This window comes from Eurypyga helias, unplaced genomic scaffold (genome assembly GCF_000690775.1).
Source record: "Eurypyga helias isolate BGI_N326 unplaced genomic scaffold, ASM69077v1 scaffold26089, whole genome shotgun sequence".
NCBI classification, from domain to species: domain Eukaryota; kingdom Metazoa; phylum Chordata; class Aves; order Eurypygiformes; family Eurypygidae; genus Eurypyga; species Eurypyga helias.
The window spans coordinates 2,420-30,153 of record NW_010270696.1 but is presented as its reverse complement, the minus strand read 5'-3'; the positions used below and the strand labels follow the sequence as shown (position 1 = coordinate 30,153).

Sequence of the window (27,734 nt, the reverse complement as noted above, 5' to 3'; positions counted from 1 at the left end):
CAGGTGAGGAGCGGAGCGGGCGGGGGGCTTCTCGGTGGGCTGGAGCGGAGGGACACTCTTCAGAGGGCGTCCCGTCCGCCAAAGGTGATTTGGGAAGGTGCTTGCGGCCAGGTGAAAGGACAGGGTTTGCCAGTAACTCGCACCGCGTTCGGCTCATGTGCAAGACCTGGGCACTGAGCTCTGGTACCTCCATAGCTATTCGAGAAGGGTAACGAAGACCTAGAGACAAAACAGCCCACCATCGTAGAGTTAATTCACAGTTTTGCTCGCACAAATGTCCAAATCAGAGATAACGAGGTGATAGAGAAGAATCCTCTTGCTGAGGCTGGACAGTGACTTACACACGTGAAGGTGGTTGCAGCCTGCAGAAAAGCTTGTGTCAGGTTTCAGTTCAAAGAGCAAGGCATGAACCCATGCAGACAAACCATACGCCTTTTCTGTAGAAGAGACTGACACATTAGTATGTCTTAAAGAGCTGCATTCTGTTCCATACAGAGCAGAGACCTTATTTCATGACCACTCCTTTACATATACTTGTATGTATATGCATACATACATTATGAACAGCTGACCACATAGTATCATAGAATCGCAGACTGGTTTGGGTTGGAAGTGACCTTAAACACCATCCAGTTCCAACCCCCCTGCCATGGGCAGGGACACCTTCCACTGGCCTTGAAGACACCCAGGGATGGGGCATCCACAACTCTCGGGGAAGTCAAAGATCCTCTTCATCTGCCGAGAGTTAACAACTTCCACATGAATATATACTCTGTTTCAGCTCAGATAGTTGAACGCATTCATCTATTGTATGCAACTCAAGTATTTTATATGCCCCAAGGCTTTAGGAGTTCAAATGACATTTTCTTGTGTTGTGATAAATGTCTGCCTCGCTGAGAATAAATGCTGTGCAAACTCTGAACTTTTCAAAATTAATCGGTATTTGAGTTATTAGCATATGTAGGAAAAGCTGTTGTGAAGGATAGGAAAGGTATTTTTCCTCCTTCTATACCATACTTAGCTCAAAATTTCTAAAAACCTCTTCAGCTCTGAGGAAAAGAGAGAAAGAAAAAATTGAGCCTCAATCAATATTACATGCTTGACTCCAGTAGTGATTCTGCTCTCAGAGGTCAGGAGAGGAAAGAAATGTAGGTCTTTTCTGCTGGACCTTGATTCTCTGTGTCCTTATTAAGTTTCATCCTTTATTATCTTGCCCTTCCTTGCAAAAGATAAATATTATCTAATCAGAACTTACCATCACACGAGATCCTGTCTGTGTGCTTGCACAGAGATGTTCCTGAAAAGCAATAGGCTGAATTCACTGCTAGAGTTTATATGTCATTACAGTTACGTATACCTACAATAAAATACGGATTTCAAAGTTTATTGGCAGATTATTTATCTCAGTGCAAGTTTATTGGGGGTTATTTATCTCTAAGGTGCCAGCTCATTAGACAGTTGTATAAAAGGCCTTATCTCCATCATGCCTGATAGTGTCTAAGGAGCAGAAGTCTCCTCCCTCCCAGCTTTACTCTTCCTGCAGCCCAGCATCTGTGCTGTGCTGGAGCACAGGTGGAATGGAGGAAGACAGGCCAGGCTGTGCTAATATTTTGAGGTTTCCTTACCTGTTCACTGAAAGAAGCTTTTGTTAGGTTTTCACGAGTAGTTTGGTGGCTAACGGGCACCCACGGTAATCCCAGGAGAGTTTTTGGACCAGAGTTACAGCAGAAATAACAGAACTCTGTGGTGGGGAATTCCAGAGTTGGCTAGACTTGAAAACATAATGCTTTATTAAAGTTACTGCTTTTGAGCAAGTGAGACAAACTTTTGGTGCTGATCTTGGCTTTATCTAGCCAATTAGCATGGAGATATGATTTCCACTAGCAGCTTAGTTTTCAGTATTAAATTGCCTTGAGATTTGTTGATTTAATGATATTTAATTCATTCTTTGCTTTGAAATCAACCTGAAGTGGTAAAATATAAATTACGCGTTACAGAAATATTTATATTGTGATGTTTCAGTGAAACTGTTGTTGAGGATTCATTTAAAATCATGTGGATTATCTGTTCTAGTGAAAGTGCCAGTGAGTGGAAGGCTTTTAGTCCGGGTTCCTGAAGAAACAAGGTATATACAGTTGCACCAGCTGCCTGGTCATCTTCATTCCATTATTCAGCTTCTTAAGGGAATAGAAGTCTCAGGGACAACTCGGTTGAAACGGGCAGTGGGTGGAAGAGAGAGACGTGTGTTAGTGTTTCACTAGGAGAAAGGCAGACAGGACTTGATCATGCAGAGGCTTAGCCTACGCTTTGCACATAAATGAAAACCTGCACTCGCGTTGGCTGGGGATACCAGAGGGAACATGAGGAGAACTGGGATTAATCAAGACACATGCAGGAGACAGGCATAGGGAGAGACAGAACACAACTCTCTAGGAGTCCAGGCTTCAGCAGTACCACCACTGACTCACCAAGGCGCTCCTCGTTTGCTTTTCAGTGTTTCCTCCATTTGTGCTGGGGCTTGAGAAAGAGGAAGTTCATCTTTATGCATAAAACACAGTGGAGATGTAAGCAGCATCTAACTTTGTGTGGGCACGTGCTAGGTGAAGTGTTTCCCCAGGGTGGAGAAGGGAAGGTAGCAACGTGGAGCTGGTGATGCCAGGTGTATGCTCCCTCGGAGTCCCGCAGGGTCTGCCGGCAAGGGGCAGTGTGCTTGGATTGCTCCTTGGCCGTTCTGTTCCTGCTGCAGAAAATCAGATCTGTTCAAACCACTGCCAGTTCTGCGGGGAGACGCTGTTCCTCTTCAGTCCTTTTTGCTGGATTCTGCATCCAACAGCAGCTAAACATGAAAGCTGCTGGGCCAGAGTTAATGCACTGATAGTATAGTTGAGAGAATAATACAGAATTTCCTTAAAATACTTCTTTCTCTCCTCTTTAAGAATTGCAGGAAGCAGTTGAAGAAATACTGCCACTTTTGAAGAAAGAAAATGTTAAAGTTTATTATTTAAGCAAGACATCTGCTACAGAAGGAGTTGAGAGCTTTCTTGATAAAGTAGATGCGGCTTCAGATGAGCCTACGCCGTTGTCTTGGAGATCACATATAACCTTTGAAACTCCTGCCATGTATATTTATACTTCTGGCACTACAGGTAATGTAAATTCACAAAAACTTTATGGAAGGCCACATGTTCCTCCCGACATTGTGATTTTTTAGTAAGGAAAGAGAACTTGTTACTTCACATTTATTCCTCCTCTCGTTCATTCCCCCTCAGGAAACTGAAAATTTGATACCTGTATCTAAAACCAGAAAGCACACAGAATGCAGGCTGGCTTTAAGCACTGAATCTGAGGTGAGGGACTGGAGTAAACGTCAAGTAAACATACAAATTCTATGCCAGTAAGGTCACTAGACATCTGCTATCTTTTATCCCTGGAGACACTGCTGGGCTAGGTACATGTCTTGGCACCCACCTTGTATTCAGTATCTTTGAATCACGAACTCTAAATGCTGGCTATTAAGTTTTTGGGTGTCAGAATACCAAAAATAGTGAGGGCAGCACAAACGACAGCTAGTCACAGCCACTGTGCAAAACTGCAGCTGCTACAGGAGCTGCAACCTGCCCTGCATAAAGGTTTCTGGCATTAAGAGCACTTAGCCACACCAGAAACTGGGTGATGAGGATGAAGATAATACCTGAAGGCACTCAGGTACAGCTTCTTTGGGAAGAGCAGGGTATGCCTCCACACCAGCTCGGTCTTTGAGCCTCTTGGGGCAGGAACTCCCCAATTTGAATCCTATTAGGGCTGCAGAAGGCAAATAACTCATGTGTCCTTCAGCCTGGTTAAGGGGTCTAATATCTCTGTTCTTACAGATTAGGCAGGCACTATGACCGTTTTGTCCTCTAGCATCTGTTGCAGCAAGTAATCAGTTCAACTGTATCTGATGGGAAACCAAGAAGAGATTTTGTAGTATGAATTCAGTTTCATCCTGGATGATACAGAGCCGCAAGAAGATATCTAGTTCCAGGAGGGATCTGAGATTAAGCACTGGTTTAGCATTTCCATTCCCTTTGCTCAGCGTGTTATATTCCTCAAATCCCATTTCCTCATTCTGTTAGTACTTGTTATTCCAAGGCACCATAGTATTGGGAATTTGGGTGCTTAATGGAGGGTAATCACCTAAACCTTACATGTGCAAAGACATATTCTCAGTAAAGCTGAACTCCAGCGCGTTGCGTAGACACAAGGTGCGTATGTCCCTGAACTCTGCAACTACCACTTGCATCAGTGAATGAGAAAACCTTTCCTTAAGCCCTTGTGAAACTGACTGGTCTTACTGCGTTTATTGCTCAAGCGAAGTTACACGCGTTTTGTTTGACTTGAAACAGGTCTTCCCAAGGCAGCAGTGATTAACCATGAACGCATAATGCTCGCCTGTGGTTTGTTTGATGCTGGCAATGTTACCTCGGAAGATATTGTGTATACTGCTCTACCACTCTACCACAGCTCCGCCCTCCTCGTTGGAGTCCACGGATGTATCATGAAAGGTACCATGCGCTTGCCTAGTGTGAATGAACCTGTTACTGTGCAGAATTAATGCACAGATGTGGTGACAGGTACAGGAAGCCTTTCCTTTAGTAGCTAACCAGACTGAGCCAAAATACTTGGTTATACGTGTCTCTCTTACCAGAAACTCCGTAAGCCGAGGGACAGTCTCGTTTATGAGACTGTTTTTAAATCATAAATCTTCTTATGATTTAGAATCATAGAATCACAGACTGGTTTGGGTTGGAAGGGACCTTAAAGATCATCTAGTTCCAACCCCCCTGCCATGGGCAGGGACACCTTCCACTAGACCAGGTTGCTCAAAGCCTCATCCAGCCTGGCCTTGGACACTTCCAGGGATGGGCCATCCACAACATCTCTGGGCAACCTGTTCCAGTGCCTCACCACCCTCTCCGTGAAGAATTTCTTCCTGATATCTAATCTAAACCTCCCGGATTTCAATTTGTACCCGTTACCCCTTGTCCTGTCAAGACAAGACTTGCACAGATCTTAAACAAATTTTATTTCCTCACCTGGAGAAACAGGATATATCCTATCCTACATGACAGCTCTTGGCACAGTTTTAGGGTAAATTAATACAGATAATACACAGTAATGGCTTTGGCCTTTTTGATGAACAGAAATAGAGGTTATTTTTAGAACCAATTATTCAGCATGGATTGTATTTCACGGTGTTTTAGGAAGACTACTTCCAAAGGATATATAACCCTAACTCTACAAGTTTTCTACAGTGTTGTGCTAAGAAATTCTATACAGTCTTACGACATAATAAGAATTGTTCCTTCTGTTATTCCTTTTTTCTTCTTTCTACACAGGTGCAACTATGGTTTTGCGTGCCAGATTTTCAGCAAGTCAGTTCTGGGATGACTGCAGGAAATACAACGTAACGGTGATACAGTACATCGGGGAAGTGCTCCGGTATCTATGCAGTGTGCCGCAGGTAGCGTTAACTGCCTCTCTTTTTTGGCTGATTAAATTACTGGGAATATTGGTTATATTATGCTCAAAACCTAAGCGTAAGGGGAAGGGGGAACCAACAAAAGCCTTCCCTATCAAGGTCTGTAATCTCATTGCGTACTCTCCTGAACGTTTTTCAAGAAGGAAAACAAAAAAGGAGCTTTTGGCTTGAATGAATCATTCTTTTGAATAGTGGAAAAATGGCAATCCGTCAATTGACATTCTGTTAAAATGGAGAGAGAAAACACTTACCTTATATGAGCACTGCAGCCACAAAGCAAAAGTGAGAGTTCTCTAGGAACCAGTGGAGCTGTGCTGTTTGGTATTTGGGCAATGTGAGTTTTGCAGCTTTTGTAGCTCAGATGTCCTAACCCAAGATAGTCAGGTGATGCCAGGGAAATGCGCTCATGTGATTATTCCAAGAGCACCCCCACTGAGGAGACACTATGCACACTCTTCACAGGGTACCTATCCATGGCCACTTTCCCACTGAGATCCCTGCAATCACATTTGTTCCTCCTTAATTTCAAAAACATGTTTGCACAAAATGACTTTCACATTTTGCCTAATGAACAGCAATTAGAATTTGCATGAGCAAGGGTGGTGTCAGTCAGTCTCCCTAGCGCCGCTGGAGAACTGTAAGCCAGAACAGAGAAGCAGGGCCGCAGTTTCTTTGTAATTTACCTTTGTGTGCAAAACATCAAGTACACAGAGATTCCATTCTGATGTCAGTTAGAGAGATGTGAAATAATTTCACTGAGAATCAGTAGAATCCCTCAGGAATTAGTTATCTAAGGAAGATCCTACTATGCTTTAGATTATTTCTTCACAAGTTGTTAGCCCAAAATGAGCAGTTAATAAAATTTTATAATAATTAGAAGACTTGGTCTCTGGATTAGGCCAGTAGTCTTCATTAAAAAGTGTGGGTGGGGGAGATTTAAACTGCGTTAAAGAAACTGGGCACTGGAAACATATAATTAAAGGTGATGGTAAGTTAATACGTCAGTTCTGCAGTTAATGGAAAATTCCACTTAAAATTAGCCAGTACTCAACTGGTATAAACAAGATGGGGGAGAAGTGAAAAAAATAGGTTACCTCCTTTCATACAGAATAGTTTTTAGGAAAAATAAGCTTTCAGAATGAGCTAATACACTCATTTTTACATGGAGTTGTGTTTCTTGGTAGCATGCCTGCACACACAAGTATAACTCAGTCACGGGGCATACTGTGTTGTAACTTCCTGACGTCAGTCACTACCTCAGAGACACGTACAGTTGCCAGCCAAGTATAAATTAGTTCCCGAATGGGGTGAGTTTGGTAACGTTAGCCACGCAGAGACTTTTAGCGTAACTGTTAAAGTGACCTGTTAATCAAAAGTCACAGATTTGTAACAACAGACAAGGAACATGAATGGCTGAACCTGAAGCCCACTGAATGATACATTCAAGTGGTATTTGAGGTTGTCTAACAGATTACTCATGATTGGTGGCTGCTTGTCTACAAAGGTCAGATTTTAAGATAGACACAGATAGCTTAGCTTGCATTATTTAATACAAAGATTTGTGTTTACTCAGTACATAGAATTCAACTCCAGTGGAGAAAACACTTCTACATAAGCCAGGTTTATAAGTGTACTGTCTGTTCCCATGTGCCCATATGCATGCTGTTCTGAGAGCACGTCTCCCAGAACTATGGGATTAACATTTTAAGAATCCAAGAACTTGACCAAATAGATATTATCACTTAATTGTTGTGGTGCCAAGAGGGCTTGGCCTGTTATTGCAGAAGTAACAGTTTTTTCCATGAGAAACTTACAGTGTAAGATCGATCCACATTGATGCAGGGCCTCATCTGTCCTAAATAATGCCATTCCATTATTTAACTTCCTTCTTGTGCTAGTAACTTTTATCTGTGCTATCATTTCTATCTATGCTGTCAGTAGTGGATGCCCCATCCCTGGCTGTCTTCAAGGCCACGCTGGATGAGGCTTGGAGCAACCTGGTCTAGTGGAAGGTGTCCCTGCCCATGGCAGGGGGTTGGAACTAGATGGACTTTAAGGCCCCTTCCAACCCAAACTGGTCTGTGAATCTATGACTTTATTCTTTCCTTTACGTAGCCACAGGAGGAAAAAACTCACTAGGTGTCACATTTTTGTTTCTGATTGTATTTCCAGCTAACCTAACAGAACAAATGGAACATATAACATTTCAGAACAAATGAACAGTCCAAATATTATACAAATCACCTTAAGGGTGAATCATTAAGTCCTTCATTCCTCACTTCATTAACCATGACTAATTAATGACTAAATCACAAATTTTCTTGATGTGCCTAAGCAAATGTGGAAGAAAGATTGAGAATACAGACCTACAAACAACAGAAGATGGAGCCAAGCAGCATCCTGTCCCCAGTGAATCACTTCAGTCGAAAGTGTTTAAGCTCAGATGTGTTAATGCCCAATCAACTGGAGTGTCTCATGAGAGTCAAAGGTATTGTGTGTGCTGTTGTAGAGCATCATCTACAACAAACAAAGAATTTATAAAAAGTGAACAGTAAGCCCTTTAGAAACTATGCAGAATTCCAGCAGATTTTGGATCTAGTTTAAGCTGGGTTCTGCGCCAACATGTTCATGGCAGATCTCTCAGTATCACAGAGAGGACTGTCTATTCATGTATTTCTTCTTTAGATCAAATTTAAACATCCATTTCTAGACTGTTCTGCAGAAAAGCAATAATAATTCAGAAGTGATATAACTGAAGTCCAAAATAAAGTTTGTTTTACAGTATTTAAAAACCTTAGCCATTTTATTGTGGCATATTTTTGTCTTTTCTGGGAATATGAACACTATAAGACGAATACAGGCTTGCCTTACTGGCCAGATTTCCCTCTTGAATCACTCCTTGAAAGAGCATTTTGCAATTCTAGTGGTCTGGGCCCATCTTACCCTCCTACCACCATCTGCATTGCCCTCTGCACTGTATTTTCTGCAAGACAGAGAGCCAACATACTTATTCTGCACAAATACACTTTCCAGTCTGTTGCTGATAGAATATTCTTATTCTTTCAACAACTTATTCCACATTAAAAAGCCAATATATATCTTAAAAGACTCTTTGATCCTCAAAATGCTATTAAATTATGTAATAAAAGAAACAGTTGGAGACAAAGGTGGGAAGTGGGATAAAAGAGCCTTTCCGTATTTTGCCAAACTTCTCACAGGCTGTTGTTACTCATTAGCATGTTAGATATGTTTATGAATTACACAGGCCTGTCCCAGTTCAGTACTTCCTACTGCTGAGGCTCAGTATAAACAAGAGAAAGCATAACTGCACTGCCATCCTCACTATGCGTTTATCACTTTACTGTCTGCGCTGGTTTTAGTTGGGATAGGGTTGGGGTCCTTACTGGGGCTACACCACGACACTGTAAACAGAAAGATCTAATAACGCTATTAAAAGTGATATGAAATGTGGAAAAGAGTTTTTGCAGGCTCAACGCTGTACTTAGAATGGCAAAAGGGGTTTCCTTTCCACCCAAACACCAATGTTTTGCTGAATTCCAGGTAAATTACACTCTCCTGCAGATAGTCACCACAAGGCTAGCAATCAGAACAGTTTGCATGGTACCTGAGTTTCATCTTGGCTTTCTGCGTAGAATTATTTGTTCCTGCCTTCATCCAAATCAAGTTAACTGCTGAACTACAGTTAAATATGTAGCCTAACTTGCTCAGTGATTTCCTTTTCCACATCAAAATCATGAGCTTAACTAATGATGCTGGCACACATTTTGCTTCACTTTTATACTCAAGTTTCTTGCAGATTTTACAGAATTAGAAGCTTTCACTCAGCATAAATGTGAATTCACAACTTTTTTTTCTTTATAGAGAGACAATGATCAGGATCACAAAGTCAGACTTGCCATAGGAAATGGAATAAGGGCTGATGTTTGGAGGAAATTCATCCAAAGATTTGGAAATATTAATATATTGGAATTTTATGCATCGACTGAAGGAAACATTTCTTTTGTTAATTACACTGGAAAAATTGGTGCAGTGGGAAGAGTAAACTGCTTGCAGAAGGTAAGAATAACAACAAAACCTGGCATTTTGTCCTTCTCGGTGAAGTTTGGTATACTGCCAAGGCCATATACCAGGCCACTCGTACGGCAAGGTGGGAAGAACCCAGGGCCCAGCCATTAATTTGTCCAGAGAGAAGATTCTCCCCAGGTACAGTCTATGGCTGCCCATGGTAGATATCACAGATGCCTCTCTCTAGCTTAGGCAAAAGGACATTTAGACTTAGCACATTCGTTGAAATGTGATGAATTTGGCTCCTGTTAAATAGAAACCTGTGTAGTATAATTCTGACAATATTTTTCAAAGGCTGAATATTCATGTGTGTATACATTTTGCAAATTTTCACTAGAAAATCTTACGCTATGAACTGATTAAATATGACGTAGAGAAAGATGAACCAGTCCGTGATGAAAATGGATACTGCATAAGAGTTCCCAAAGGTAAAAACTTCTTTAAAAAATTTCAGAAAGGTATTTGCTTCTTAAAATAATGTCTCTTTGCATCACTTCTCTCTGGAAAGATGCTAAGAATTGCCATTGGGTGAGACAGGTTTTTAAATACAAGTTAGAAAATATGTAACCAATCACATACTGTTGTAACACAACTTAACAGGCGGGTGAAGTGCAGTGGGGAATGCAGCACCTGCATACGTCGATTTTCCCAGCAGGGGTTTATGTCTTGGCACGGGCAAACCTGTGTTTAAACCAGATACTTGTGGTACTTTCCAATTTTGTTGCGTTGTTACATGTGTGGTCATTAATCACGGTGAGTGAGGGTAGCGATGCTCACCACCTCTGTGCACAAGGGAAGTGCAGGACACGTTACCAACTGTGTTGAATTCTCTCTGCTGAGGAATACACATACCCTTTAAGTAAAGAGCCTCTCCCCGCAAGCCTACTTTCCTGTGCCAACTCTCCCCATGCAGTCTTTTGACTTGGGATGAGGAGCGATGCGCACACATACATCCCACATTTGCATAAATGTGCCCAATTTTTAAGTTCTTGAACTGCAGAGACGTGGAAGATACCTGCACTGTGAGAGAGAAACTCTATTCAAGGATCACCTCCTTCAAGCCCAGGAGCCATGCATCCCAACAAGGAGGAAGTCAGGCAAAAACACCAGGAGGCCTGCAGGGATGAACAAGGACCTCCTGGACAAACTCAAACACAAAAAGGAAGCCTACAGAGGGTGGAAGTAGAAACAGGGAGCCTGGGAGGAATACAGAGAAATTGTCCGAGAGGTCAGGGACGCTGTAGGAGAAGATCAGGTTGGAGACCATCTAAGGAACCTGAAGATGCACAAGTCCATGGGACCTGATGAGGTGCATCCACAGGTCCTGAGGGAACTGGTGGATGAAGTTGCTAAACCTCCACCCATCATATTTGAGAAATTGTGGCAGTGGGGTGACATTCCCACTAACTGGAAAAGGGGAAACATGACCCCCATTTTTAAAAGGGAAAAAAGGAAGACCTGGGTTGCTACAGGCCAGTCTCACCTCTGTGCCTGGAAGGTCATGGGGCAGATCCTCCTGGAAACTATGCTAAGGCACGTGGAAAATAAGATCATTGGTGACAGCCAACATGGCTTCAACAAGGGCAAATTGTGCCTGACAGATTTGGTGGCCTTCTACAACGGGGTTATGGTGTTGGTGGATAAGGAAAGAGCAACTGATCTACTTGTTGGATGCCCCGTCCCTGGAAGTGTCCAAGGCCAGGCTGGATGAGGCTTGGAGCAACCTGGTCTAGTGGAAGGTGTCCCTGCCCATGGCAGGGGGTTGGAACTGGATGGTCTTTAAGGTCCCTTCCAAACCAGTCTGTGATTCTGTTCTGCTGCATTAACATAAGCAGGTAACAAAATGTATTGTCTACTGGCATCTTTGAGGTCTAGTGAGTTGAGAGGACAAGGTGAAACTCAGTCGGTACCTCCACTGATTTTAAAAGACGGTGATTATGACAAAACTCTCAATTCTGTAACATCTGCAAACTTCACCAATGGAATGAAAATTAGGTACTTTTTTTTTGCAAATTACACTCTGCTTTTTAAGGAAATGTTTTTCCTCTTCATAGGTGAACCTGGACTACTGATCTGCAAAATCACCCGGTACGCACCCTTTAGCGGCTATGCAGGAGCCAAACGGCAAACGGAGAAGAAGCAATTACGAGATGTCTTCCAAAAAGGGGATTTATACTTTAATAGCGGTGACCTTTTAGTGACTGACAAGGATAACTTCATTTATTTCCATGATCGAACTGGAGACACATTCCGGTCAGTTTGTTTATTTGAATGCTTGTCACAAGACAACTGACTCATTCTCAGGTTTGAATTCAGATGTGCTATAACCTGGTGGAGAGGAGTTTGTCTGGCTTCAGCCAGAAAGAGGGAGGCCTCCAGGTCACCTCCACTGTTGTACTTTATCCGTTGTGTTTGGTTACACACCCAGCCTGCACGAGGTTGGGTTTAGGGGGATGAATGAATGCTGTTTGGGACGGTCAGAAACCAGTCACGTTCACAGAACAAAACCATTGTGGTTTCACATGAACTAGACTTTTAAAACTCAGAAAGCACAGAGCCTAGGATAGAATCTAAGGTAAGTGATATTTGGGGCTTTTCTTTGTTTAGAGCCCTTTTAAGAATGATTAAACTAAGTGTGTTAGATTATTCTGAGATTTGAATAATCTGGAATGTGTTGTTGCATTTTGCAGCATGTTTTCCTCTACTTCTGAGAACAAGCTCCTTGCTGTAGTGCAAAAGTGCTTTCTGATCTCCAGCTCAGCGCTCAGCCCCTCGCACAGCGAGACACTGAAACACCGGAGATCGCTACCTGTAATACAATTAGAAATCATGACTCTTGGCTGCTTATTTTTCAGGTGGAAAGGGGAAAACGTTTCCACAATGGAAGTTGCAGAGGTTTTAGGACTGATTGACTGCGTTCAAGAAGTTATTGTATATGGAGTGTCTGTTCCAGGTACGAGTGAAACACCTGAAGTGTTTCAAGAGAATTTCTTAATACATTAACAGAACATCAGCACACTGAGCTGCAGAGTATAGGTCGCCCTACTTGGGCTTATTCTTCATAAACTACGTTTGCCACGTTCCACCATTTAAATGGATGCAATATTAATTAGGTAAAAAGACACGGCCAAAGTTTATATTAACGTAGCGTGACAAGAATACTAACAGGGGAACGGGAGAACATTTAAGATTCAGCATCTTGGATACATGTCATACCTTTTACATAGCTCTGCCATGACTGCAGAGTGGGACAAACAAAATAGACCTGAGTTTCTGGAATGTCACTTAAGAAATTGCTTCCCTCTATTTTTCTCCTTTAACAGTCTGAAGGAATGCCAGAAGTTCTAACTCTTTACTCTACTTCCCTGTGTCCTGTGTTTTGGAGGTACCTTCCTGCCCATGTTTCTCACCCAAGATCCGTGGGAACTCCCTCACTGCGTTCGGGCTGTGGCGGACAATCAGAAGGGAACCCATTCTTGGCGTGTCCCGCGGGGATCTGAAATCAAACAAACAGGGTTAGGTTTGGTTGAAATCCCGAGGACTGCGTTGCGCACGTGGTTTGGGCTAGAGGGCATAATAGGTTGCATGCCCTTAGAGTGAAGTAAGGAGGAGGAGGAATTCCAGAGCAGCAGTTAACTACGTTAACAGATGTATTAACAGGTGTAACAGATATTTAAAATTAATGAAGCTCACACTTTTCCATAAAGGTTTCCAGTGTTCGGTATGTCACAACGTGGGTCACAGCGGTGACACGTTAGGTTTTTGGAACTGAAGGCGTGTTAGAGACGCCCCTCTTCCTCCATTCACCACTTCCTTCCACCATTCAACGCGTGAGACATTCTGCTAAATCATGATCCATTCACTATTTTCTCCCCTTAACCATGAGACGAGACATGGCCATGTTTCTGCGGCTAGAATAACAAGCCTGTTCATAAACCGAGACGTTCCATCAGAACAGTGAATTCAAATAACGAAACTTTTTATTATTCATGTATGTCTGCTACATCTAGTAAAATGAAAGCCTCCCTCTTTAAATCACCCTTGTTTTCAGCTGCTTTGTGGTAGGGATAAACATACAGCTGCCCTAGGAGGCATTTCAAAAGAAAGGTAACAACGTTCTTTATGTATTTCTCAGATTACGACGTTCCATCAGAACAGTGAATTCAAATAACGAAACTTTTTATTATTCATGTATGTCTGCTACATCTAGTAAAATGAAAGCCTCCCTCTTTAAATCACCCTTGTTTTCAGCTGCTTTGTGGTAGGGATAAACATACAGCTGCCCTAGGAGGCATTTCAAAAGAAAGGTAACAATGTTCTTTATGTATTTCTCAGATTATACTCCAGGAGATGAGGAAGATAGGCTCTTGTTCTCAATGCTCCTGTAAAGCCACATGGAAGCGGTGTTAATACCTAATTATAGATCAACCTTACGGAAAAACAATGCTGTTCAAACCAGTTCTCATTTGACATTTGTGTGAGGACTGGGTGGATTGGGTATTTTGGTTTTCTGGTTTGCATGGCACAGAAAGATTTGTACTTTGTAATGCAGCGGGGGGTGTCAGTGTACATCACCTGAGAATTCATTAATTCCACGCTCTAGATTTTGAATAACAAACTGGAATGTGAGATGCCACCAGGACGTGGTGTTAAAGGCAAACGGAAACAAGGCTCAAAAGAAACTAATGAACAATTAATCTTCAATTAGCATATGCTTGTGCTCTACTTTAAGCATTAGGTGCTACTTTCCGTTTGCACTTCCTCCTGTACGCAGTTCTGTGAAAGCATTCATGTGTTTGGAATGTAAAACTCTGTGTAGTATTACGGCTTTCTTCCTGCATTACCTGTAATCCGGGAAAACAGAAGGAACACCAAAAGGTGTGTGTTTAAATGGTGTTCTATCCCTCAGCCAGCAAAAAAAGGGGAAAGGAGGAAGTCCTTTATGTATGTAAAACAAGTAAAAAAATCTGAAGTGCTTGGATTTGTGCAGCGCTTCATTAATCATTAGGATGGTAATGAACAATGGTAACCTGGCTCTTACTCCCTCCTGTCCTCTTTCTGCACGGATGAGCCTGTCAGCACAAGCACGGGCGAATTACCGTGATTCACTGGAAGGTGAATTAACCCCCAGAGTTAAACGCTGCTGCAGGCAGACTTTGCCTCAGAGGACAGACCTGATTTTCCAGGAGGGTTTTCAGGATGTCTGCCATCTCTACACTTGCTGCTTTCGCCGGAGTTTGGCACCTGGCATGCTGAAGCCGTAAAAAAATCTTAATCTCTTAGATGTGTAAAGGAAAAGATGTTAGTACGTTGGCTTAGAAGTGGCTTAGAAGGAAGGGTTCACTTCCAGCAGAGGGAGATGGAGGGGGGGAAAAAAGACATGGCCTGAGGTTCAGATTTAGATACGAACTACTGTTATTTGCTGTTGTTATTCCTTCAGGGTATGAAGGAATGGCATGTATTCGACTAAAGGAAAACTGTGGCTTTAACGCAGAGAGTGCTTACAGACACGTTAACACTCACCTTCCAAACTACGCAAGGCCTCGTTTCATAAGGATTAAGGTAAACCAGTGGTCCTGAGTAGCTTCTCTCTGTCTGAATTGCATTTTCTCTCTTCCCTGTGAGGACTGTGGACTCCCTAGCTACACTGGGAATGCCCAAAAAGGCTTCTTTCCTCTCTCGCCTGCTCTGGGCATTGACCAGTGTGAAAGCAGAATTGCACCCAGATGGTTCCGTTTGGCCTGAAGAAGACAAGCTGCAGGAGCAGCTACAGGGCGCCTGGCACGTTTCAATGATCTACCTGCAAATCGGGGAGATCTCTCGGTGGAAAATACACTTCCCGTTGGATTCCTTCAGCACAGTAACACAGCGGTGTTCAGCTTAGGGTAGCTCCCTCCACAGACTGTTCCGTGCAAAATTAAGATCCCCACACAAATAAAAGCTTGGAAGAGAGCTGTCTTTAGCAAGAGAGGCCTTAGATTTTTATCCTACCTGTAAATAAATAGCCAAACTCTTAAAGTGAAAGTTAACCTGAATTAGGAAAATGTTGTAAGACTGTCACTCTCACTGTACTTCTTATTTATTTAAAGCAAACATTGCTCCTTTGAGAAAGGTTGTGTATATGCTGAGATGAATCAAACCCCTAACACAGAGACACCAGCACGCCTAATGATTTAATCAATCTTTAAACTTCTGAGTGATACAAACAAAGCAGTTGACCAGTCAAGGCAGCGGTTGGGCTCACCATCCCGTGTGAAGTGCAGTGATTCTCCAACTGCCCTTTCTTTGCTCTTCTTTTCTGAGAGGAGTTCTGCTGGGTTTTTGATCCGAGAACATAATTAAATAATCTTCTGGCTAAACCCCTTGATTCTCTCTGACTAGAAGCTGACAGCTAGTGTTTTATTGAACTAGGGCAGTAAGGAAAGCCTTTCAGTAGCGTTCAGAAGTGCCCTGGCAGTTCCTGCATTCAGAGTCATTACTGGCTCACGTACTCCACAGTCCCGTTATTACCTGATGAACGCAGGTACTTTAGACCTCTGTCAGTGAGGCATTCTGTGCTATATGGATTTTTTGTAAATATGATTCCCTTTGTCTTTAGGAAGTCTAACCTGACTCCCACCGTGATACGCTGACATTGATAAGCAGAGATGTAATTCTGTTTTGCAGAGTGCCGTTGAACTTACAGCAACGTTTAAGTACCGTAAAGTACAACTGGTGGAGGAGGGTTTCAACCCGGCAGTCGTCAGGGATCGCCTGTATTTCCTGGATGACAAAGAAAAGCTGTACGTACAAATGACCCAGGATATTTATAACTTGGTAAAAAACCATGACTTGAAACTGTGAGCATGTAGAAACCCCTTTGTCTTTATAACACAGTTTTTAGGGCATCTGTTATTCTAACCTTGCCAGGAAATCCTATTTATTAATGTCAGCAAACATCAGTGTCTGAAATAAACCGTGAATGTGAGATTGTTTAAATAAAGCCAAACTTCTCCAGCTCTACTTGTATCTATCCTGCCTCCTCCTCCTTTCATACCTGGAACCTCACCTACCTTCCTCCTGCGTGTGGATGCGTGTCAGTGCTGAGGGTGGCAGCAGCGTGCAGCGAAGCGCGTGTCCGTGGGCACAGTATCAGACCTCTTCACACAGACACGTTTATGTACATAGGAAAGGGTGGGCCGCTGCGTTAGTAAAAGTTACATCCCTAAGTCAAAGCGCAGAACTCATTAAAATAAGACCATTAATGAAGCTTACAGCTGTCTCAGATGAAGTACTCAAAAAAGCCTGCGTTAGATGCTCTGCTGCAGCAGAGCTGCCCTCGGACTTTTCTCGCACCAAATACTACGCACAGGAAATGAGCACAGCTTGTGAGAACTGAGATGGACTTTCCTGCAGGTCCAAGCAGAGTAGTGCCAGGCCACTGAGTGCGGCTTAGGTTTCGCTGGCGTTTAAAAACAGGCAAACAACTGGAATGGAATCCCATAGATGCGTTCTTACTCGAAAGGGCTAGCAGGGCAATTTGACCGTTCAACACCTGCCGCGATACAGCCCCGAGTTCGGGTGAGCTTCTGTACAGGTATGGGAATTGTGCTGATTAACCAGGCTTACCGTTCACAACCTGAGAATGGTTGTACTGGGTCAGACTGAAGATCCATCCGGCCGAGCACGCAGCCTTCAAGGCGGGGAGACTGTTGGGGCCTGGAAACCACTAGAAAGGTGGCAGCAAGCATCTAGCAGTGCTTTCCCAGCATAACCTCCGAGCAGCCATCACGCTTCCCAACTCACACTTGTTTCTCTCAGTTTAAAGCTGCTCTCAATAGATTTTTCTCCCCCCAATTTTTTAAATTATTCTTGAAAAACATGTAAAGCATCGACCTCTTGCAGCAGTAAGTTTGTTTGCTGCAGTGAGCCCATTTCTTCTGTAATGCCCCTTAGTTCTTCCGATAGGAGAAAGGGTGAAGCATCATTCCTACCCTCTTTCCTCATGCACTTCCGATGTACAGACCTTAGGTAATGCTGAGGAAGTGCTGAGCAGAGCAGCCGCTCTTGCAAGGTGGCTGCGTAAAGCCTCCCGCGCGCTGTGACTGAGAGCCCAGCTGCAGCGACCGGGCTGCTGTCTGGTTAAACCCGCCCAGCTTTAAAAGTGCCCTCATACAGCAAAATCTGAGAGGTTCCATCCTCCTTTTGGCAGGAATAGAACCAATGTCGGCGTTGTTTGCACGCACGGATCCTCAAAGCGATCTGCAGAGTTTAAGGTATTCAAAACCCAGTGGTGCAAAATGTTACAGACTGCGAGATTTATTTAACACTTGAAACTATAAATACACGAGGTTTCCACCAGTAAAAGCGCAGGAATTTTCTCCGTGGCCATTGCCACTGCTGACATACCAGACAAAGTAACATGCAGTATTGCATAGGGGTAAGCAAACTTTGGTTCTCTTGCTAACGGGAGAGCTCTGACGGACCAGCCTCTCAGGGGTTAAACGATGGCCTGCAGAGGACAGCAAGGCAGCTGAAGGCCACACTGAATACTACACTCCGGAAAGCTCGGGACGCTGTAGAACTTAATGAGTTTTTTGAAGGCACTTTTTTTGAACATCATCACCTCTTCAGGCAGCCTGGAAAGAATTCTGGCGCTGGCGTGAGACTCCTCCTTGTCAGCGGCGGCTGCTGTGGGGTTACCTTGCTCCAGACTCCCAGACATCGGCACGCTGTTGCAGCTGAGGGAACGGGCTGCCTTCTTCTTGCCTTGAACAGATAAATAACTGAATAAAAAAGAGGTTAACTTATGTTTGGTAACATCTTGGACATCTTCTGGGAAACAGTCATCTAGAGGATCCCCTTGGCCTTTCACCTGTTGGCTCATCGCGCACGTACCGGGGCTCACTGCCGACTTCTTAGGCTGAGATACTATTTTTCTGGCAGGTGATTTGTATTTTCCTCCATCGAGATAAAGCTGAGAAGCATTACCAATGGCCTCGGAACTAGGCTGAACTATCCCACGAGGGATTCTTGCCCCGTCGCCAGCACTGATGCAGCGCGGCCCGTAACTGTGGCTCACGATCCGGGCTGCGGTGCGTTGAATGATGTTCCAGTCCTGCAGAACGTCCTCCCTGGTCGTGAACTGGGACGTTACGGTAAAGCGAATGATGAACTTGTCGCGAATCGTTGCCGGAATTAGGAAGAGCCTGCCAGAACTGCTCAGTTCTCTCAGCAGCTTTTCTGTCAGCCAGTTGGGACCCTGTTTCCAACAGCAATAAGACAGAAAAACCAGCGTTAGAATTTCCAGTGACATCCAGATGGCTCTGTAAGAATTCCAGCATTACAAATTCTTCCACGGAAGTTTATTCACGGTCCGTATTGCCTGGGTAGGGATCAGCTGTGGTCAGTTCATCCCAAGGAGACATGCACATCCTTTACCTTTAGACGAAATACAACCAGGCCAAGGTGTCTCTTGGCAGGAATTTCAAACAGTGGATCGCTTTTAACCAAGGATTCAAAGAATTTGGCTGTTTCAGTGCCCTAAAATGAAGGAAAAAAAATGTAGTTGTGTATTGATGTGTCACAAACCGACTGTAAGACCCTTACACTGAGTTCAAAAGAGTTCTTTTCCTTTCTCAAACACATCATTCCACTGTGTGAATGGTAGTAAACAGAAGAATGACAGCAAAACTAAGAATTTTTCTCTGCCTCTATTTGCCCAAACCCTTGACAATGAGCAAGCTTAACTGGACTATACACAGGAATTTTCTAGAAGGTCTGAAACTGGAACGTGCCCTCTCAGATGAGAGCCCTTGAGCAGCAACCGCTGATCCCCACCAAGCCCCAAGCCCGTACACGTTCACAGCAACGGCTTCAGCCCGGCCGCTTGGCCCCACAGAAGGCCCCTACGCAGGCACGCGCAGCAGGCCCGTACTTCGTCACCTCCGCTGCCTGCTGCTTCCCAGAAGGGCACAGGAAACGATCTGCCTCCGCAGCCCTTTCCACAGCCCGCTGACGGGTTACACGCCAGCCCTGCCGCGAGAGGATCTGTTTCTCAGCCTGGCACCGCTGAGTTCCCTCCCCTCGGCTACCCGCGGACGAACCCAGCGCCCCTTTGCTTGCACTCTGAGTTCACGTACCTGTCGGACGTGGGCTTGAAGCTTTTTCACCCCAAATGAACGAATCACAAACCACAGCTTCAAAGAACGGAATCGACGGCTCAGTGGAATTTGCCAGTGCTGTGAAAACAGGACAGCGTGTCAGTAAGAGCAAAAGCAGCAGAAAGGAGCGTCCCCTCACGCCGCTGCCTTCGGACACAGGGCAGAAACCTCTGCAGTGCCGTGCTGCTGAAAACCTGCCAAGCCTAGGAAGCAGCCAGCAAAGAAAACTATCTCCATATATTGGCCAAAATAAGATTTTGGCTATGCCCCTTAATCTACGGCATAGATAGGTTTATAATTTTTAATCAATTACCAGGTAGTAACTGCACCTTTTTGCATTTAAAGAGCGTTTCCTATTTAACAGGTGTCCATTTACACTTCAGGACTGAGCCCTCACTTCAGTTCCTGTCCTTTGCACATTTAACCCTGAAGGTTTTCCCGAATCAGCCATAAGCAGCGGGGGCTGACATTGGGGTGGGCCCTTCCGGGGCAGCAGCGTAACGCCTACCGCGTGGGACAGAGCGACAAACACGGAAACCAACACTTCTAGGGCGCGACACAGGTCCGTGCAGGGGCCTATTTAACCACATGAGGGGCACAGGGACCTATTCACAGAATCACAGACTGGTTTGGGTTGGAAGGGACCTTAAAGATCATCTAGTTCCAACCCCCCTGCCATGGGCAGGGACACCTTCCACTAGACCAGGTTGCTCCAAGCCTCATCCAGCCGGGCCTTGGACACTTCCAGGGATGGGGCATCCACAGCTTCCAGGGCAACCTGTCCCAGTGCCTCACCACCCTCTCCGGGAAGAACTTCTTCCTGATATCCAATCCAAACCTCCCCACTTTCAATTTAAACCCGTTACCCCTTGTCCTGTCACTACAGGCCCTTGTAAAAAGTCCCCCCCAGCTTCCTTGTAGCCCCTTCAGGTACTGGAAGGTGCTATAAGGTCTCCCCGGAGCCTTCTCTTCTCCAGGCTGAACACCCCCAACTCTCCCAGCCTTTCATCACAGGAGAGGGGCTCCATTCTTTCCCGCCCCTCTCCACTCACTCTAGTGAAAAACGCTATTGATTTCAAGGAAACAATTATCTTTTCAGGAATGGGGTGAGATCATGGGAGAAACAATTGGCAGTGAATATTCTTTTGTTTTACTGGAGTGAAATCTGCTGTAAGATGGATCTGAAGAGAAATGCCTCTTAGCTCTCCCTATGAATACCTTCATCTGAAGGAAACATCATCCCTCCCACTGCTGTTTCTGAGCACGGTGTTTCTGTTGCTTACTTCTCTTTTTTATTGCATGACAGAGAGACAAGAAAACCAGCCAAAACGCCACTGGTAGGAATTACTTCAGCAATACGATGCAGGGAAATGACCCTTCTAACTAAGATGGCAGAGCTGGATCCCTATCTGTGTAAAACCCTTTGAGTACTTCAATCTCTACGCCTGGAGGCAACTTTATAATTCATTTTCCCAACTAGGGCTCACTTCACAGTTTTACTCTTTAATCTGCGTTAAGATCTCAGTGTAACGGGGTTTATGCTTTTATATAATCAGGCCAGCTCTAAGACAAGCACCCTCCAGCCTGTGGGGAATTTCACAGCCTGTCTGAACGTTTCATAGGCAATTGAAAACATCAGCTTACCATGAAATCAACAGCAGCTCCTGAATTGGGATGTCGGAGGTAGACGGGGTTAACACTGAAGGTTTGATGTAACTTGTATTTCTCTTTAACCCTGGCGATTGCAGAACGAACTGCGTTTAGCAAAAACCAGTGCAGAGAAAGACTTTGCAATTTGCACGTTATCCTTTTGGCGGTGGTTGCGTTTTGCCTTTACTCACCAAAATCCCGTGCAGTCAAAATGAACCATCATCCACTTAGAAGGGTTAAAAGTGAAGGAATCTGCATATTCAATTCCATCCAAGAATGGTCGAAATTCGGGACACACAAACGCTGTTCCTGCATATGCCGCGTCAATATGAAGCCAGAGTCCCTCAGCATCACCTGTTGGAATTGTGCTGTCACCCACGGGACGCAAGGAAGCAAAGGACACCCTCAAGCTCTCCTCTTTGGGCCCCCGGGGGGTGGTTTTGCAGGAGGCGGACAGCGAACCAGCAAGCCAGGCGAAACAACTGCCAAGCTGGTTTTGTTCTAAAGCTGTGGATCCAAACTCCCAAAACAGGACCCTGTAAGAAGTCACTGTTCCCTAGTCTGCATGCCCTGAGTAACCACGGGGAGGAATCTTCAGCTGGCAAATCGCTGCCGTCTTGAACGAAAGCGTGTTAGCACCCTGACCGAAACCTTGCAGAAATCACCGCCAAGCCTTGCCTCGGTCCACCGGCCCCTGAGGCACATCTGAAAAACTCAGCCCCTTAGTGTCCCTCCTCTCCTCGGGTTTGGCGTGAAGACGTCTCATTCCATCTGTCTGTGCTGTAATTGTTTAAAATCAGGAGGGAAAAAAAAGAGACACTTACAAATCGGACCCAGTTCTGCGAGATTGTCAAAAGCGCAGACCCCGGTGGTACCCAAAGTTGCACAAACCTGGAAGAAAACAGACCTGTTAGGACGGCAATTTTTTAGTGAGTGGGGCAGCACTTTAAAAGCGGGCAGGTTATCATACGCCGTCAAAATGACGCTGAATGGTTTTGTTCAACGAAACGGGAATTCTTGTACGTGTTTTAACCTTCAGCTCACGTGCTTTAAGACGATGAGAAATGTTCCATCGTAATTCTGTGTGGGCGGTAAGAATACAACAGCGTGTCAAACCCCCCCTGAACATACAAAGACTGGCACGAGGCCGTTCTCCCGGTCTTCTGCAATGGCTTTCTTCAGCGTTTCACCTCGGAGGGAGAAGTTCTCATCCACCGGCAGGAACTTGGTCTTCACAAGAGAAATCAAGCCAGCCTTTTCCACGGAGGAGTGCGCCTTGAACAAAAGAAGAACGGTAAGAAGGCAAGCGGTGAGGCTGAAGAGCTGTCCTAAGCCATGGATGGCCTTGTAAAAGACAGTGGCTGCAAGAAAAGCAGAGACAAGAGCCTTATCGTGATCCACACTCATACAAGTCTGAAAGTTTCTTCCTCGGGAGCAACTCAAAGAAATAATAGGCTGCGATTCCAGGGAATGCACATGCTCCGTTTACTTGGGTACTGGTTTCCACAGTGTAGTAACAGGCATCCTCACCTTGTGTTTGGAGGGCCATCTGTCAAAACTCGGATCTAGAGATCAGATCAAGCTCGGTTTATTCCCTCCTCCCCGCCAGAAGTGTGGCCAGCAGGTCGAGGGAGGGGATTCTGCCCCTGTACTCTGCTCTGGTGAGACCCCACCTGGAGTGCTGCGTCCAGCTGTGGAGCCCTCAACATCAGAAGGATATTGACCACTTGGAGCGAGTCCAGAGGAGGCCACAAAGATGCTCCAAGGGCTGGAGCCCCTCTCCTATGACGAAAGGCTGGGAGAGTTGGGCTTGTTCAGCCTGGAGAAGAGAAGGCTCCGGGGAGACCTTATAGCACCTTCCAGTGCCTGAAGGGGCTACAAGGAAGCTGGGGGGGACTTTTTACAAGGGTCTGTAGTGACAGGACAAGGGGTAACGGGTTTAAATTGAAAGTGGGGAGGTTTAGATTGGATATCAGGAAGGAATTCTTCCCGGAGAGGGTGGGGAGGCAGTGGGACAGGTTGCCCAGAGAAGTTGTGGATGCCCCATCCCTGGAAGTGTCCAAGGCCAGGCTGGATGAGGCTTGGAGCAACCTGGTCTAGTGGAAGGTGTCCCTGCCCATGGCAGGGGGGTTGGAACGGGATGATCTTTAAGGTCCCTTCCAACCCAAACCAGTCTGTGATTCTATGATTCTATGATAAGATAACCCCCCCTGCAGTGTGCCTGCTTCTGGGCTGGGGTAGAGCAAAGCTCCTCACAAGAAAAAGCCCTTTTAGTTCTACCAGGAGAGCACGAGTGTCTCTCCCGCTGCAGCTTCCGCAGGAGGGTACGACTGTCCGGCCCGGGAGCCCCAGGACAGAAGGGGTTAGCCTGTTTGCAGTGCTGTGCAGGTGCTCCCGCCAAGAAGCAGCACAGCGGCCTAGAGCGGGGGCCGCAGCCGGGAGCAGCGCCGAGGTACCGCCCCGGCCTGCCTGTCTCCGAGGGGAAGGAGGCTGCGAAGGAGCAGAGCTGAAGCAGCATGAGATCAGCACCCGGTTACGGGAGTAAGGCTCTGTGAAAAGAGGAAGGGCAGAAGTGAGTCATGTGAAACGGCCTCTTGCGGACTGCCGGGACCCTACAGAGCCTCGTCTCACACCGATGTCGTTTCCCCACCTGCACAAAAGCTCCTTCGTGCCTGCGAGGCACTCGCCTTCGGGTTTTTCCCTGGGTACCGAAACGGGGGTACACATGGCACGGCCTGGGCGAGCCAGCCCAAGCAAGCGTGTTTTCTCTGTAACCAGGAGAACCTACTTGATCAGAGGCGTAAGCAATGAGGCGAGAGTTGAGTGAGGACTCATCAGCGTCTGGCTCAGACAGCTTCATCTCCAGAATTTTGTTCTTCCTTGCTGCCAGCAGCGCAACCAGGGTTGACTCGCTCACCGTGCTCTGCAAAGACATTGCTCCTTGACTGCCTACTCCCTTGCTGTTTTGGCAGGGATTTACTGGAGCCGGGGGGGTGCTCAGCTGCCCGTCCCCCCTTTCGCTTCCGCTGCCGCGTCCCCGGGACGCAGTGGGAAGTCACCAGCTGATGAGCAGCTCTCTCCAACCAAAGCCCTGGAACCGCTGTGTATTTTTAACACGCGGGACTGAGCTGAGGGGAGTAAATAAATCATATTTTCCTTTCGTTCTTCTACAGCTAAAACGTAATATCCCCCCTAAAACTTACAAACCCGAGCAAAGCACCTTATAACAGCACAGAGCCTCAGCACTGAGTCCGGGGGACACTTGCTGAGGCCTTATGAAAGGAGGTAAAAGTTCAGGCCTTTGTCTCGCACCTCTGAGGCACAAAGTAAACGTGAGAAAAAGGAAAAATCAGTCTTGTGTGGCTAAGGATGCTGGCAGGACAGTGACAAGGGTTCCTTCCCTAATTCCAGAACACCCAGAGGGGAATTCACTGGAGTGAAAACAAAACGTTCATCTCTGACCTCCCCTACCTGTAACACTCCTCCGCCCACGCTGTCGGGATGGTGGTGCAGGAATTTTTCGGGAAGGCCCAGCATTTTAGCCAACCAATCCATCACGTTCATTTCCAGTTCCGTACAGGCTGGGCTGGAGGCCTGGAAAAATCGTAAGAGGAGACTCAAGCTACAATCTCCCTGCAAACCCAACAGGAGCGTAACCCGTAGAGAAAACCCCACACCACGTTCTCATTAACAGCTATTTACACTTTTTAATTGCACTGGGAGTAATCTCCCCGAGCTGCACCACGGGCAGCTGACAGGCTTTGTAGCGCCGGGAATGTGAGCGGCTCCCCGCGCCATACTATGGCCCACGCCCGCCAGAACGCCGGTTATCGCAGTAAAAACGAGGTCCGTTGGTGAGCCCTCGAGGTAAGGGCTGCAGCTGAGGGCGAGCTCCGAGTACCCTGCTCATTCCCAGTCGCTCTCCTGGAATAGCAATGCCGAGACTCGCAGCAGGCTCCCGGCAACGCAGGTTACCTGCATCACCTCTGCGCTGGGCTTCTGAACTATCCGTGATTTGAGAGTCACTAAGATCAGGATGAGCCGTCTGAGACCGAAGGGAAGTGCAGATCCCCACACAAGTACCCGCTCTCGGTCCCCCAAGAGCGAGGCCCTTCGAGAGCGGAGGGAGGCGTTCTGACGAGCGGCAGAAGAGGGACGAACGCCGTGCTGCAGCATCCGCTTCCGGAAGAATTGGTTTGCGCTGCAAACCTAACTCTACCCCAGCTAGACTGAGGGCACGGAAATGATATTTCTGTGTATGCAACGAGCTGATCGGACACAGCGACATGGAGACCGTAACCATCAATCTCCTGTAGGTTTCTGAGTTTCGACGGCTTTCCTACACCGCCGGAAATGATATTTCTGTGTATGCAATGAGCTGATTGGACACAGCGACACGGAGACCGTAACCATCGATCTCCTGTAGGTTTCTGAGTTTTGACGGCTTTCCGAGACACCTCGGCTTTACACCGAGACGTACACCGAACGGCCTGGGCGGTTCCCCCTGGGCGAAACACTGGCTGCAGAACGCTACCCAGGCCTGCAGGCTCATGTCCAAGTAGCCCTGCGCAGCTGCTGCAGGAGGATACAAAATGCTCCCGTATTCTGGGGCAGCCCAGCAACAATCCCTTTCCCAAGACGAGAAAGAGGGGGTGTGTTGTCTGAAAGGAGCCGAGCTGGAAGGGAGCCCAGCCTAGCCTGCAGTCAGGGACGGGGGCTGCTCGACTGCCCGCGGTGCCTGTGCAGCGCTCTTGGCACTGAGACGAGATGCTCACGGTGTGATACGCACAGAAGTAGAAAACAGGTATTTCCAGTGGTGTATTTTCTTCGCTCACCTCTCGCTGCTACCTAATGTTTGCTCTTCTAGATTCTTTTTTTTTTTCAAGTAACATTTTTCATCAATGCAAGCGACGTACAATTGCTTAAAATACCTAATTATACCGACTCACAGAGCACACATGACCATGACCCACCCTGCCTAATACACACGGGAGAGGAATATCAAAAATAACAACCAAAAAAAAAATTTACCCATGTGAATCCCAAGCAGTTAATTGCATCAGCCAACATATCTCCAAGGAGCGAGGGCCAGGAAGTGAGAGCTGGGAAGTAGGCGTGCATGTGCGGGCTCTGCCAATGGACCACCTAGAACAAAATTATCGAGAAGTTAAGTCTGACCAGGTCAGAAAATTCTGCACGAGACGTAGCGATTAGCATCTGTTTGAAGTGATGGGAAGGGCTCACAGCGGCACGGCATGTGCCATTACAGATCTGCCAGCAGAAAGCTGCGGAGATAGCATCACCAGGAGCGCAGCACCAGCAAACGATAACACCGTGTCGTTACGAGATAAATTCCAAGTCGTAGCAAAAGCATTATCTGAAATAAACAGGCAGGCAAAGATTCTGGACAGGAAAGAAGGCTCTCCTGCACATCGCCCAACACAGGAGCGTTTATCGAAGTATTTATCTTGAGAAGGGGAATCCTTGCAACAGAGTCACTCATTTTCTCAAGCAACAGCTCGCCTTTAGCTGCCCACAGCAGTTTCAGAGAATCACAGACTGGTTTGGGTTGGAAGGGACCTTAAAGCCCATCCAGTTCCAACCCCCCTGCCATGGGCAGGGACACCTTCCACTAGACCAGGTTGCTCCAAGCCTCATCCAGCCTGGCCTTGGACACTTCCAGGGATGGGGCATCCACAGCTTCTCTGGGCAACCTGTCCCAGTGCCTCCCCACCCTCTCCGGGAAGAACTTCTTCCTGATATCTAATCTAAACCTCCCCACTTTCAATTTAAACCCGTTACCCCTTGTCCTGTCACTACAGACCCTTGTAAAAAGGCCCCCCCAGCTTCCTTGTAGCCCCTTCAGGCACTGGAAGGTGCTATAAGGTCTCCCCGGAGCCTTCTCTTCTCCAGGCTGAACATCCCCAACTCTCTCAGCCTGTCCCCATGGCAGAGGGGCTCCAGCCCTTGGAGCATCTTCGTGGCCTCCTCTGGACTCACTCCAACTGGTCTATATCCAGCAGTTTGCAGTCATACAGCCCCCTCTGCACGCCCGAAGCAGCCTGTACGCGGGGCAGCAGCGTAAGCGTGTTCAACGTGAGCACTGCTCCTACGTCACACCAAGCACCCGCAAACATCTACAAGGAAAGTTTTGAAACAGCTCCTGATAGAAAACGTCTCATTGGGCAACATGCAGTCCCGTCGGAGGATCTGCAGGATTTATGTGGAAGAGGAGGGAGTCCTTTACATTCAAAGGGCAGGAGACGAGCCTTACGTGTACACGACCTTGTTTCACCTTGCTGCGCCCGAGTTTCCGCAGCTCTGAAGATGGTGCA

General features: G+C 46.2%; 2 protein-coding genes across 2 annotated transcripts in view; one reads left to right on the top strand and one right to left on the bottom strand.

Annotated features, from left to right (window-relative positions):
* Window positions 1-2,936: 2,936 nt before the first annotated feature.
* On the top strand, window positions 2,937-16,450 carry SLC27A2 (solute carrier family 27 (fatty acid transporter), member 2; the record flags this gene model as incomplete). Its single annotated transcript, XM_010158554.1, has 9 exons — window positions 2,937-3,146; window positions 4,386-4,544; window positions 5,379-5,503; window positions 9,404-9,598; window positions 9,945-10,035; window positions 11,662-11,860; window positions 12,463-12,560; window positions 15,048-15,169; window positions 16,274-16,450. Coding segments are annotated over 9 exons (1,376 nt in total), but the record flags the coding sequence as incomplete, so codon positions are not given.
* Window positions 16,451-17,886: 1,436 nt separating this feature from the next.
* Window positions 17,887-27,734, bottom strand: part of HDC (histidine decarboxylase) — an 11,184-nt gene continuing 1,336 nt past the window's right edge. The window contains exons 3-12 of the mRNA XM_010158553.1: window positions 26,431-26,544; window positions 24,871-24,993; window positions 24,188-24,322; window positions 22,531-22,674; window positions 22,224-22,290; window positions 21,591-21,753; window positions 21,394-21,484; window positions 19,729-19,827; window positions 19,028-19,129; window positions 17,887-18,848 (exon numbers count right to left, since the gene is read on the bottom strand). Coding sequence (XP_010156855.1) covers window positions 18,087-18,848; window positions 19,028-19,129; window positions 19,729-19,827; window positions 21,394-21,484; window positions 21,591-21,753; window positions 22,224-22,290; window positions 22,531-22,674; window positions 24,188-24,322; window positions 24,871-24,993; window positions 26,431-26,544 — 1,800 coding nt within the window. The 3' untranslated portion in view covers window positions 17,887-18,086. The remainder of the gene's footprint in view (window positions 18,849-19,027; window positions 19,130-19,728; window positions 19,828-21,393; window positions 21,485-21,590; window positions 21,754-22,223; window positions 22,291-22,530; window positions 22,675-24,187; window positions 24,323-24,870; window positions 24,994-26,430; window positions 26,545-27,734) is intronic.